Consider the following 14460-nt stretch of genomic DNA (forward strand, 5'->3'; position numbering starts at 1 on the left):
TTTGTAAAAAAAATATTTTTAAATATCACGTACGTTAATTTCAGCTGCAAATAAAATAATGTTAATTGATAAAGCCCACGTAAAAAAAAATCGGGGAAACCCCCATTTACGATTGGCTCTCTCTTCTTGCCGGCTATGACTATAAAAAATAAAAGTGCTTGTTAAAAAAGGTAGTCGTCATTTGTATTGCTGTATGAAAGTGACAAAACCTCTAAACAAATAGCACTTTTCATTTTATCTAATGTTACTTTAGGTAAGGTATATATTTATAGTAGAATACAAATATTAAATAAATTGTTATTTTTAATTCAAAATTCCTAAACAATTTAGCCCAGGCTAGGCCTCTAAATAATGACAATGTTTACAAACTGTGTTGTTAGTCTAACTCTCTTGTGTAGTGTAAGCCGGGAAAGATGCTCTCAAGATACTAGAAAACCAAAATAAGAAGGGCCTAGCCTAGTTTTTTTTTAATTGGCATTTTCTGTACACAGTATATTACGCTTAAATGGTATTTGCTACACAGTAACAACAATAATTGTGTAAAAGTAAAACTAATTGTGTGATATTTTGTTATAATATAATCAGTCAATGAAATTGAATGAATGAAGTGAAGTGTGAATTGTTTGAGTTTCAACGAACAATGATGAATCATTAATACTGTACAATAGTGATGTGAGTCATACTGATCCATCCTGTTTAATTGTTATACAAAAAAATACTGTACACTCTCACTTAGTATATAATCCACCCATGAACAAAATATTTGAAAGTCATATTACTGGTTACCTAGTGTTTGTAAACTACGAATGTGAGAGAATTTAATTAAATTTGATATATGATGGGAGATAATTTATAGATACTATATACCGGCAATTGTTGATGTAATGGATATATATATAACTTTAAAAACATTAAACCAGGTAATTTCTTGTCTTAAATGTGTGTTCTATTGTTAATTATGATGAAAAGGGAATACCTAAGTATCGTCTCTCTCGTAGACTTCTCTAGGCCTATCTTAGATAGGTTAAGTTTTGTAGGCCTAGTTGGTAAAGAGTGGTAACATACGGACATTGTACGCTAGAGTAGCTAGAGGCCTAGCCTGGCTTTGTCTCGTTGCTGAATTAATTGTCTTTCCTTTTTTTGCACAATCCGTTAATACAATTCGGTTCTTTTATTTGTTTATTCTTTTGACAAACGATCGAAGTGTTGGGGTTTCACGACAAATATGGTCCGGGGCCAAAATCGGTCCGGCCGGACCAGTTTTGGCTCCAAAGTTTGTGGCCAAAAGCAGTCCGCCACTGCAAAAATCGGTCCGGGTTTTTCTTCTGCCGATTTTAATTGAATTACTAGGCCTATGATGCTGGTTTAAGTTGTTTATGGCTAGAAAAATATCCCATGATATATATAAGTAAGTTATCTTGTCGGATAGATATGATAAATAAATGTATTTTATCTAAAAACATGACTTAGGTGTTCACTGATATTTCAGCCTGCCACACACTCACATGAACGGGTATGAGATTTTATTTATGATCGAGGCCCTTTTCCTTCCTCAGCCTAATCAATATGGGATAATTGTTTTATAATAATTGTATTGACCATATTAACCATAAATAAGTAATAAATTAAATTGTTTTTAACATGAGGAAACGAACAAAAGAACAAAATGGATTAAAAACAGGCAGAAATACATTGTACACAAAAAGCCTAACAATTAGTACTAATTACTGATGCGTTACTATTAATAATGATAATAAAAAAACAGACTTAATTTATAATATTAAAATAACAAATAAAACCCTGTAGTTTTCAATATAATGAAAATCATGGCCCTTTTTTCAAAATGATATATTATACATTATGACTCATTTTGCGCACCATATATTTGTAAGACCGGACCATATTTGGCGGCCAAAAACAGTCCTACTCCCCGGACCGATTTTATCCAGGCCGGAAAGGTTTTGGCAGCCAAAAATGGTCCCCCGGACTGATTTTGGCAGCCAAAACTGGTCCACCGGACCGATTTTGGTCCGGACTGATTTTGGTGTGACAGGTGCATCACATCACAATATGAAAATATCAATCTGCGCATTCTGGTATTTATAGCGGGCCACTTAAATTATTAGATTAGACTTATTTTTCACATTTTTAACCATTTAAAGAAGAAGAAAAAATTATTATAGGTCCATATAAAGACAAAAACAATTATCACAATAGGTCCATATAGTATTTATTTTTACATAAACTATGTAGTGTGTGGTTTTTTTTTTTGGCAGTGAAAAAAAAAGACAAATTGCAGGAAGACCCACATAATACAGTTAAGCTGATTGGTCAACACCATGGTTGAAAAAATTCTTCCACCAGATTATCCAATCACAGACATTTTTATAGTTTCAGAAAAATCATATTGTCCATCGGGATACCAGGTGGTAAGTTGTGTAGCATATCATGACAGAGCCTTGTATCAGACTTAGGGCCTGTTTCTATTGACCAGAGAATATCGTAGTCTGAAAGAATGGTATTTTCTTAATAAGATAAGGAAATCTGTGAGAATATGAAAAAGCTGCTCCAACCAATATATATTTTATGTATATTTTGGGGTTTAAAATGTTTAATATCATGAATACTAATACCATAGGTGTAGGAGAACCTTACTGTTATAATTTTGGAGATTTTGGTAGTACAGTACAGGTATTTGTTTTTTAGATCACTTTCTTTTAAATGGCTAACACTTGGGGGAGGAGACACTTCTTACAGTAGGTCTTACCAGGAAAGAGTTCTACTGTTGCTTTATTTATAAGTTTTAATATTATCTTTGTAATTTCTTTGCTTCAGATTGATTTAACTACAGATGGACAAGATGCAGACTTGTGGAAAGATTCTTTCCTCAAAAAGACAAAGAGATATTTATGTTTCACTAGGAAGCTACCAACACCAGATGTAAGAACAATTTTATTTCAATTTCTCATAAGATGACTAAATGAACCCTGTATTGTACTGTACCTTTCCAATTCCAGGATTAAAATAAAGCATAACTATTATTATTTAGAAATTAAGGGAAATACATTATGATTAATCTCAGCTCACACCTTCCATCACTAGATTCTATAGAGTTCTTCAGTGTGACGCTAGCACAACCAAAAGTGCGATTTTGTAATAACCACTATAGATTTGTGTTTCTATCAAATTATGTATCTTAGCTTGATTTTTTTTAACTTAAACTGTAGTTGAAGAATAAATAGATTAATAAAAAACAAATGTTTAGTGATCTTTTGAAATTTTAGTTTGTTTTTATTGAAAATGATTAAGTTTTAAAATGACTACTTCAATAAGCCTATTCCAAACCATTGGTGAACTAGGAGTCACTCAGGCAGGTTGAATGCATTTTTTGGTTGGCTAGGAACCACGCAGCGCCACCTACAGTACTGTCGTGACATCATTACCACAGAACTCTATTCGCATACACATACACTTGGCTTAAAAGTGTCTAGATTCTTGTTTTAGACAATCAATTCCAGTATTTCTTTAAGAAAAAAAACATAAAAGATGAAGATGTTTCATGAACAGGTCAAATTTTGCACGAGGGCAGCTGATAAAAACCATCTCATTTACATACGTGGCCACACTCAAACTTAGGCCAGTGACCAGGATGGCTTTTGTGAATTGTCATGACAACTTAATGCATTCATAGTTGTTAATGGTTTTAAATATTTTAATTTAAAAGATGGATTGGTTGAAAAATGTTTGTATTTTCAGGGCTCTAATACTATGGTGCTAAAAGACTTAGCAATAATAAAAGAAAATGGACAAACGCCTGAGAGGTACACAGCGCTGAATGTAACAAAAGACACAGGTATGGCTTTTAGATAATGTCAGTGTGTTGTTGTTTAATAGGGGTGTCCCAAAGGAGGGGTTCTACTATACAAACTATTTCATTTTGGAGGGCCTGGAATCAATGGAAACAAAACAAAAAGTCTCCTGATTGAATAGTACTGTAAATTAATCACTGTCCTATCCCATAGGTGGTAATCCCCCTGATACTGGGGCTTTTTTTGTGAACCAGTTTGATTTGAAGCAGTGCTTTAGCATATAGGTAAATGGGTTGGATAATTGTTTGATTTCACCACCAATTCAGTCATTGTGTTCTTCTGTCCATGATTATAATTATACAGTATTATTTATTTACGTCAGAGTAGGGCAAAACATCTGACCAAGTATTATTTATTGTTATATTATATTATTTTCAACAATTTTTCTTTAACCAGCTGAACCAAGTTTAAAAAAGAAGCAAATAATGGTACAATATGCTAATAGAGTAACATCAGGGCCAGCAATTTGTGAAGTGTTCTTGACTAAAAATACAAAATATCCTATTGCAGAATCACATGGTAGGGGGTAAGTAAAAATACAAAATATCCTATTGCAGAATCACATGGTAGGGGGTAAGTAAAAATACAAAATATCCTATTGCAGAATCACATGGTGAGTAAAAATGTTAAAATATTATTGTTCTTCATATTGTAAAACAATTTTTTAAAATAGCTTCCAATTCTCCCTTTTGTACTAACTATGTACTGTATGTGAGCAGGTATCAAAGGAACACTTTTTTTACCCTAATTTTAAAAATATCCTATCCTATATTACATACATGTATGTATATATGAATTTCAAATTATCCTACTACACAAATTAGTATGCTAGATACAGTGGGGAAAACTGGGTGATAAAAGGTCAGTAATATGACCCTGTGGTCTAATGGTATGATACTCTCTGTAAACATTATATCGCAAGTTCCAATCTCAAATAGAGACATTGTATTTTTGTAAAACCAAATTTAATTTTTTTTTTATTTGTGCTGTTCACAGAGAAATAAATGGTTTAACATTATCAATAAGGTATGGAACAGGACCCAAACCAGCACCAATATTAACAGCAGTACCCGAGCCAACACCTAGGCCTAGGCCTGTACCCGCCCCAAGGTAAGAGACATTCAACCAAACACACTAACATGTGACCAACATGTTTGGTTTCAGCCTTGTTATATTTATGGTATATAGACTCTATGCGAACCAGTGCCTTAACGTTAAGGGGCCCTCCGACACTTTTTTCAGCATATTTGAATGCTTGTTTTTAAATTCAGATTTTCTGTAAATACTGTAAACTTCTAATTCTGACTTTTGTGCGTCAACATTTCTGAAATTGTGATAAATCAAAAGGCAGACCCAGCCGCTTGACATAAACTTGTTTCACTTACTGTTTCATAAATAGGGGCCTAGTATTGTACTATTATATTTTTTATGGGCCCTGCTCTGGTCCCACTGAAGGGAACATCCTCAAACAACAAGTGGGCCCTGGATAAAGGTTGATTGTAGTAAAAAAAAAACGTTATATTTCCCCCTAGTTTGTTTCATAGAAAGTATCCTCATAACAGGAAATGACATGTAACACAAAATTGATCTTTAACTTTCTACATATAGTGCAGGGAAAAATTTCATTTGAAAATTTTGTTTAGCAAAATTGCTAATCAAACTGATTTTTGAGTCAAGAAACATGTTTTGTATTGTATTTTTTGCTACACAATTGTAGAAATGTGTAGCAAAAAGGTTGTTTTGTATAGCTTTTTGCTATGCTACACTGGCGAAATTATTCCCTGTAGTGCTGCCTAAAGATCTGTCTACACTATCAAACTAGTTTGACAAAAAAAGTGTGATGTGCCCATATGGTAGTGATATGCCTAAATATGGTAGTATTATGACACTATCATGTCTATATATGGGCACGTCACAGCACATAAAGTTTGATAGTGTAGAGAGTGCTTTAGAAGGCTTCACATTGTTAACTCATTTTTCAAAGTTTTCCAAATTTATCGTACTTCTTTTAACCAGAACACAGTTAACGCCAAATACCCAGAGTGCACCCATCACTAGAAGTGGAACAATGAGAGCTCATCAGTTACATTATCAACGTAAGTATTTTCATGTAAGAAGAAATATAGTGTTTTTCAGCCCTTTAATCAACTACTGTATTTATTAGGCAGTCAATTTAAGTAGATTTTGGAATTTTTTTGTCAATTTGGTGTTTAAAAAAAAATACAGCTCTGCATTTCAAAATTCTATTTTATTTTGTTTATTATAATTTTTTAAAGAAAAATATTTGCAGCCAAATTGATAACTTACAGTATTTTTGCAGTGAAACAGAGTTCAGGAAAGTTGTCATTGACATTTAGTATTTTAATGAAAAACATATTTTCTTTCAATTCATTTCTCCTCAATTTTGCATAAATAAATAAAAACCAAATGTTAAAAACCACAGTTTTTCAAATCTTTTACATTTATAAAATTTTGTTTCCCAAATTTGTATACATTTATTTTGTCACTGTGATTATATATTTAATTTCTGTATATCTTTTTTGATCCATAAGAATAAGGAAATAAAATAAAACACAGTAGGAATGTTACATGTTTTGATGTCAAAAATAAATCAATGTTTTCCTTTTCAGTTTTCTAATTATTATTTGTATTTCCTCTTTGCATGATTCTATAGCTACATCATGCAATGCCTACCATAACAAGCAACTATTCTATAGCTACATCATGCAATACCTACCATAACAAGCAACTATTCTATAGCTACATCATGCAATACCTACCATAACAAGCAACTATTCTATAGCTACATCATGCAATACCTACCATAACAAGCAACTATTCTATAGCTACATCATGCAATACCTACCATAACAAGCAACTATTCTATAGCTACATCATGCAATACCTACCATAACAAGCAACTATTCTATAGCTACATCATGCAATACCTACCATAACAAGCAACTATTCTATAGCTACATCATGCAATACCTACCATAACAAGCAACTATTCTATAGCTACATCATGCAATACCTACCATAACAAGCAACTATTCTATAGCTACATCATGCAATACTTACCATAACAAGCAACTATTCTATAGCTACATCATGCAATACCTACCATAACAAGCAACTATTCTATAGCTACATCATGCAATACCTACCATAACAAGCAACTATTCTATAGCTACATCATGCAATACTTACCATAACAAGCAACTATTCTATAGCTACATCATGCAATACCTACCATAACAAGCAACTATTCTATAGCTACATCATGCAATACCTACCATAACAAGCAACTATTCTATAGCTACATCATGCAATACCTACCATAACAATAACAAGCAACTATTCTATAGCTACATCATGCAATACCTACCATAACAAGCAACTATTTTCTTTGATTTTTTTCAGCTCTAGATGGTGTGACATTTCAAATCAATAGTACTTTCAAAAGTTTAAATTCAATGTCTAGTGTAAGTTTATACAGTATTTATACAGTATTTATACAGTATTTATACAGTATTTATTTATTTATACAGTATTCTAATCAGTCGCCGGTGTCTACGTAAAGTTAAACTAGTGCCCTTTTAACACCTGCAAAAAATAACCAGGTTTGCATAATGTGAAGACAATTTTGAGGAAAATTTCGAGATTTCACAGGGATCCATTTGTTCTGAGTTTTTACTGCGCATGTGTGTATTGCCCATGGTATTAAACTGACCAATCATAATAATCGTATAGCTCGCAACTTTGCTTTCGTTTGCCAATATTTTTCACGGTTCGAATATGCGTGTATGAAAATGTGTAATAAATCGTAAGATCAAACCTGTTTTTTTTACAATTTATGTAGTTGTGAAAAAAGTATTAGACTTAAAGCTTTTTGCTCAATTCTTCTGAAATTTTTAAATTTGTGTGTAGACCAACTATTTTCATTCCCTGATATAAATTGGTTTATTCCTGTGCTAGTTGAGGGTTCTAATTTTCTAGCTAGAAATCTACAGGCTTTAGTCTTTGAATCTGTAACTTTAGGCTTTAGAACTTTAAATATTAAGTGTCCCCTTGTATTTGAAATTAGATAATATTATTTTGACTCATAAAGTAGTTTCTTGTACAGGTTGTGTGAATTTTTTCTGTCTTATTGAATCAATGAATAATTATTGATAGATTCCAGGATGATTATTATACAAATAATGAATGTTTATGAGTGCAATGGTACAAATAATGGCACGAGGTGAATGATGAAAGGTTATATCAACGAGGCAAAGCCGAGTTGATATAACCTTTCATCATTCACCAAGTGCCATTATTTGTACCATTACACGAATACAAAACATTCATTATTTGTTTTATATAACATCTAGACGTTTTTTTTTCGTACACAAAAATGTTTCAAAAAGTACTATTTAACGATCGTTGAATAGTGCGTACTATTGCACGCCATGTGACCCACATTCGTCCAATCAAATGACAGGAATTTATATAGGTGTTATATAAAATCAATTAATTTTCTCTTACAGTACTATGTACCGAAAATTCCGTACTTAACACCTGAACAGATAGAAGAAAAATATAAATATGATTTCCAAACAGAGAGAATTGCGGAGAGAAGAATTGTAAATCCTTAGAAACAATCTGAAAATTAGATTGCAAAAAGGCAGGATTGCGTCTGTAACTTTTTTAACAAGCTAAGTCTGTGTCTTCTTTACACTTGTCTACTCACAGTGCTGATTGCCTCAATAGAAAGCCTGGACATTTTATATAAGTAACTCTTGTTTTCAGTTTCAGTTTATATATAAACTATAAAATTAGGGGAGTGAGTGGCCGAGCGGTTAAGACAGTGGAACCGTAATTACGTAGCCATAACATCGGCAGGGGTTCGAGGCTCACTCACTCCATGGTTCTGGTGGTAGAACGAGTCTTCTCGGATAAGGACTATAAACCGTAGGTCCAGTGTACACATCTAGCTTGTGTGCACTTTAAAGAACCTAGTACATCTTTCGAGACGAGTAGGGGGTTACCCCGGTGTATTAGTACATTACAGCCACTGATCACCAACTGGGCCCTCTGGGAGACCAGTCTTTGACTGAAGAGGTTACCCAGTATAAATATATATTCAATCAATCAATATAAACATCAAGTTTCTTTATAGCATATTAAAAAAATCAGTTTGACAAGAAGGTATAGGAGAAATGCTATTGTATTATTAATTTATTTGATCAATACCAAATGATCAGTAATTCATTTTACACCGAAATACCCGGTTTTGTCAAATTTTATGATTGGTAGACATTGTACGTTTAATATGATGACCACTGGACATGATGGTACAATTGTTTACCCTTTCATATTGCTTAGCAGATCTCAGAAGTTGATACATACTGGCGTTTTGTTCGATGTGCGCCCCAGTGTGTGTAAACTCCGAAAGAACATGTGAAAGGTGTATTTCTTTATTAATGGAATTGTACTTGGAATGTGCTATTTTGCATTTTAAACTTGTCGAAACTTTATCAAAATATGTTTTCCAGTGTTGTTCCATTGTATGTAAATAATAATCTTTTTTTATGTTGTGCCAAATATGGTGGTGATATTCCCAAATATGGTATTGATGTGACATCATCATATTTACATATGGATACAGCACATTTTGTTGTCACATTAAGCTTAAATCTATATTCTCAATACTTAGTTATCCGCACCTTGGCGGATAACTCCTTGTTTAGTTTTTGATATTACCATATGTAGGCTGAGAAAATTCAGTTTACTATCAATATGTATAATTCACCAAACTATTTAAGTTTGTTGGTAGGTCCCATGCACTGTATACACACTGTAAATTTACATAAACCAAAAGCGTAGTGTAGTCAATTATATATATAATTATAATTATGTACTCAGGAATGCACTATTTAAACATTAGTTTGGTAATAGTCAAGATAGATTGTGCCACCATGTGCCGAATTTCGGCTATATAACCTTCAACTAATCTACAGTACATAATTATGTTAATCCAAATGTAAATATGTGGGCATATAGGCCTACCTAACTTGATAGGACCGTTTAAATGCATCTATTGCCTTGGCAATTAGATATACAAATAGTAGTAGAAAAACCTCTCTTTTTTTGGAAATTATATAAGTGTACTCTTTCTCGTGAAACGAATGAGGGGCAATGTATGTTTTATCTTTGCAGCATTTTGCTGGGTCCCGAAGGTGTCTCCTAATAGGGGTTCAACTGTAAAATCATCATTAACAACATAACTTTTTAACAAAAAATTGTTGTAATATATATAAAAATAGATTATAATGAGTGCATTTATTTAATAATTTATTAATGGACCTATACGGTTTACTTTACAGTATTTTCAAAAGAATTGTTTAATAGGATCGTTGTTAACTAAACTGAAAACTGTAAATAGAAATCTGACTTATTTATTAGTTTCGGGTTCAATTTGAGTTGTAATTTGTGTACCATCAAAAAACCTATGGGTTTGATTGATGTACAGCGTTACCGTACGTAAGACCCCTTCTTTCAAGACAACGTTCCAATGAAATGAACGAGGGAGCAATATATGTTTACTCCAGCCAAACCCTAATCACCCCTAATCAGAGGAACGTCCCTGAATTTGTTTGTTTTTACGTTAAGGCTGAATTTGAATGTTATTATTTTTTCAAATACCTATGTATGTTATTCCGGATGACAATATTAAAATTTAATTTGGCCTAATGGCAAATGATATCCAGGACTGATGATATCGCTCATTTAAATTTCTAAGCGTAAAAAGAAAATGCTAAGTTTATACATACCCTTATTTCCTACTGTTAAAGCTCTGTCTACATTATCAAATTTTATGGGACAAGAAAATGTGATGTGCCCATATATGGACATGGTGATGTCATAGCACTACTATATTTGGGCATATTACTACCATAATTGGCCACATTACTTTTTTTTGTCAAACTAGTTTGAAAGTGTAGACAGAGCTTTGATACAATTCTAATTGTTCTATATTAATTTTCTCTAACGTCATTAATGTTCTCCCTAACGTCATCAATTTTCTATGCTATAGGCCTAACTGTAATTTAGGTAAAAGGTTATACAATTAGAATAACGCGATACTTCCTGGATTACACCCGTCGTCTACAGTATACTCCCAGAAAACTACTAGTATACATCCTAACTAGATGACACGGCTCTCAATACAAAATTTGGACTCCCAATGGAAACTAATTGGGTTGTCCTGAATCTATTCATCTTCATATAATTATTTCTCCTTTGTTTTTCCTGATGTTTTATCATTTGACTGTTATTTATGTATCGATCTGTTTTTAAAAATATGTATGATGTATGAAAGCTGTGAGATGTGGTTTCTAAGGAGAATGATGAGAATTCCATGGACAGATAGAGTTAGTATTGAAGATGTATTGATAAGAGCTGGAGTGTGCAGGAAACTACTGAAGGATATTAGGATTAGACAGATGAGATTCATGGGACATGTGTTGAGGAAGGGAGGTCTGGAGAACTTGGCATTAACTGGAAAGATAGAAGGACGAAGGGGGAGAAAAAGAGTTACTTGGTTGGGCAGCATAGCTAAATGGATTCGGAATAGAGGCGAGAATACCAAAGAAGTGGAGTTGCTGAACATGTCAATAGACAGAGAATTGTGGCACAACATGATCGCCTCCTAGTCTCATGATATGGCACTTCGAGAGAGAGAGAGAGAGATATATAAATAATATTCTAAATAAACGATTTTCTATCGATAACTATACCAGAGACGTAACTAGCTACACTGTAAGATGATACTCCGAAGACGACTGCAATCTCAGATACGTCCCCATCCAGATAACTAGACCATTTATACAATACCCTAGACGATATTCTCTGGATATAACTACCCTAGATGATACTCACCAAACAACTACATCCTCAGACAATATTTCAAAGACCACCACACACTCGGACGATATTCTCAAAGACGACATCACGTACCCTCAGACGATACTTCCGTAAAGACAACTATCACACCCTAGACGATATTTCCGACCAAGGCATGAACACTCGGACGACTCCTAAGGCAGACTCCCAAGACAACTACAATGTCATGTACCCTCAAACGATACTCCCAAGACAAACAAACACCGTCTAGACGATACTCCGGCCAAGGCAACCCTCAGACGATAATACTGTACTTCCATGAAGCAATACTACACGTATTCTTAGACGATACTCCCAAGACATGAACTACAAGTAGACTATCCTCAGACGATTCCAAGGAAAACAACTATATCACGTATCTTCATGCGATCTCCCAAGAAATACACGTATCATCCTCAGACGATACTTGCAAGACAACTACACGTATCCTCAGACGATACTCCCAAGACAATACACTTATCTTCAAATGATACTCCCTCCCAAGACAACTACACGTATCCTCAGACGATACTCCCAAGACAACTACACGTATCCTCAGACGATACTCCCAAGACAACTAAACGTATCCTCAGACGATACTCTCAAGACAACTACACGTATCCTCAGACGATACTCTCAAGTCAACTACACGTATCCTCAGACGATACTTCCAAGACAACTACACGTCTCCTCAGACGATACTCTTAAGACAACTACACATATCCTCAGACAATACTCCCAAGACAACTACACGTATCCTCAGACGATACTCTCAAATCAACTACACGTATCCTCAGACGATACTCTCAAGACAACTACACGTATCATCAGACGATAATCATCAATAAAGGCAATAGAGTCATTGCTTATATTAAGTCAATTATAGACCGATTTGATAATTTTAGTAGAATTTTCTATGGTGACATTCTATGGAAAACAATTGCTCTTCCTACAATAAATTATGCTTGTTCAGTGTGGGTTAGCCAAAGCAGGAAAGATATTGATAAAATTGAGTCACTTCAATTACAAATGGCGCGGTACATCTTAAAAGCTAGTAGAAATACACCTAAAGAGGCCTTGTATGGGGATTTAGGGTGGGTTCCAATTAAAGTTATTCAAGATATATCTAGAGCCAAATTTATTAATTATGTAATGAACATGGATAAACACCGTTGGCCTAACTTTATGCTTAATACGTGTCTAAGTTCAACTACAAATGTAGACCACGCTATAAACTGATTCCCAGTTTTGCTAAGACGTGTGCGTCTATTAATATGGACATTGACTCAATTTTCGAAACTTCCTACCTTGGCAATGACCCTGATAGTCATTGGGTTAAGAGATTTAAAGAGTTGATGCATAACACAAACATTGCATTTTGGAAAAGTGAAATGCTAAGAAAATCGTCACTTCAGACATACTCTCTTATTAAGTCTAATCCGTGCCTTGAAAAATATTTATTGGATTGTACAGACTTTCTAGGATCTAGCCTCAAATTCAAACTACGTTCTAACACCCTTCCTTTAGGTCACAGGAGTTGTAAGTGGCTTCCTGAATATGATGGTATCTGTAAAATGTGTAAGAATGGTTTAGAAGACATTCAACATTTTCTATTCACATGTAACCAACTCAATGGCATAAGGATTGAAGAATATACCAAATTAGAATATATGTTAATCGATATCAATCATTTAGATGTATGGGAAAATTTTATCTCTGGTGACCTGAACACCAAATTAAATCTTGTATTAGGTGGAACTGATAACTACTATCATTATATGTATGACGTCGATTCCATATCAAATATCTTTGATTGTTACTGTAAGCACTATGTTAAAAGAGCTTGGGCACACAGATGTATTGTTCTAGGCGAGTAATGTTCATATCAATCAAACTAAATGATTGATATCTATCTCACTAAATGATTGATATCTATCTCATTATAGTGTTAGGTCTACATTGTTGTTGCCCAATTCATTTTATATTGTACAGTTCCTACCTATTCTATATGTTTATTTCTTGTAATTTTGTATTTTTAGGTGTCAGTTCAATGGTATTGTAGTTACTGTAGTTGAATTGTTTTGACATGTTGACCTACGTCGACTTTTTATTGTAATTGTTATTTTCTATATCATGTTTTTTTTTTTTTTTTTGTATATTTCTCTTGGATGCACCTTCCATTTGGTCGAGTGCCACTGTTGTAAAAGTGTAATCTCCAAATAAATTATTATTATTATTACTCTCAAGACAACTACACGTATCCTCAGACAATACTTTCCAGACAACTACCAATATCCTCAGACTCCCAAGACAACTACACGTATCCTCAGACGATACTCTCAAATCAACTACACGTATCCTCAGACGATACTCTCAAGAAAACTACACGTATCCTCAGACAATACTCTCAAGAAAACTACACGTATCCTCAGACAATACTCCCCAGACAACTACCAGTATCCTCAGACGATACTCTCAAGACAACTACACGGATCCTCAGCCGATACTCTCAAGAAAACTACACGTATCCTCAGACGATACTCCCAAGACAACTACATGTATCCTCAGACGATACCAAAGAAGACAACTACACGTATCATCAGACGGTATTTCAAAGACAAATACAACCTCATCGATACTCTCAACAACTAAACCCCACTAGAGA

The 14460-nt window shown here is 33.8% G+C and overlaps 1 protein-coding gene across 2 annotated transcripts; it reads left to right on the plus strand.

The window, feature by feature from the left end:
- Positions 1–125: 125 nt before the first annotated feature.
- On the plus strand, positions 126–10616 carry LOC140046520 (multivesicular body subunit 12B-like). Of its 2 annotated transcripts, none has more exons than XM_072091190.1 (9): positions 126–253; positions 2277–2429; positions 2836–2940; positions 3757–3853; positions 4266–4395; positions 4866–4979; positions 5886–5965; positions 7293–7354; positions 8399–10616. In XM_072091190.1, exons 2-9 carry the CDS (start codon positions 2340–2342, stop codon positions 8504–8506), a joined length of 786 nt encoding a protein of 261 aa, XP_071947291.1. In that variant the 5' UTR covers positions 126–253; positions 2277–2339; the 3' UTR covers positions 8507–10616. The 2 variants fall into 2 exon arrangements, with proteins under 2 accessions (XP_071947291.1, XP_071947292.1); XM_072091191.1 differs by lacking the exon at positions 126–253 and adding an exon at positions 296–920.
- Positions 10617–14460: the final 3844 nt, after the last annotated feature.

This window comes from Antedon mediterranea, chromosome 4 (assembly GCF_964355755.1).
Source record: "Antedon mediterranea chromosome 4, ecAntMedi1.1, whole genome shotgun sequence".
Taxonomy (NCBI): Eukaryota; Metazoa; Echinodermata; class Crinoidea; order Comatulida; family Antedonidae; genus Antedon; species Antedon mediterranea.

Coding starts and splice junctions, on each gene's coding strand:
- LOC140046520 (XM_072091190.1), top strand. CDS start 2,340: ATGGTTGAAAAAATTCTTCCACCAGATTATCCAATCACAGACATTTTT. Junction 2,430..2,835: donor GTCCATCGGGATACCAGGTG/GTAAGTTGTGTA, acceptor TCTTTGCTTCAG/ATTGATTTAACTACAGATGG. Junction 7,355..8,398: donor GTTTAAATTCAATGTCTAGT/GTAAGTTTATAC, acceptor TTTCTCTTACAG/TACTATGTACCGAAAATTCC.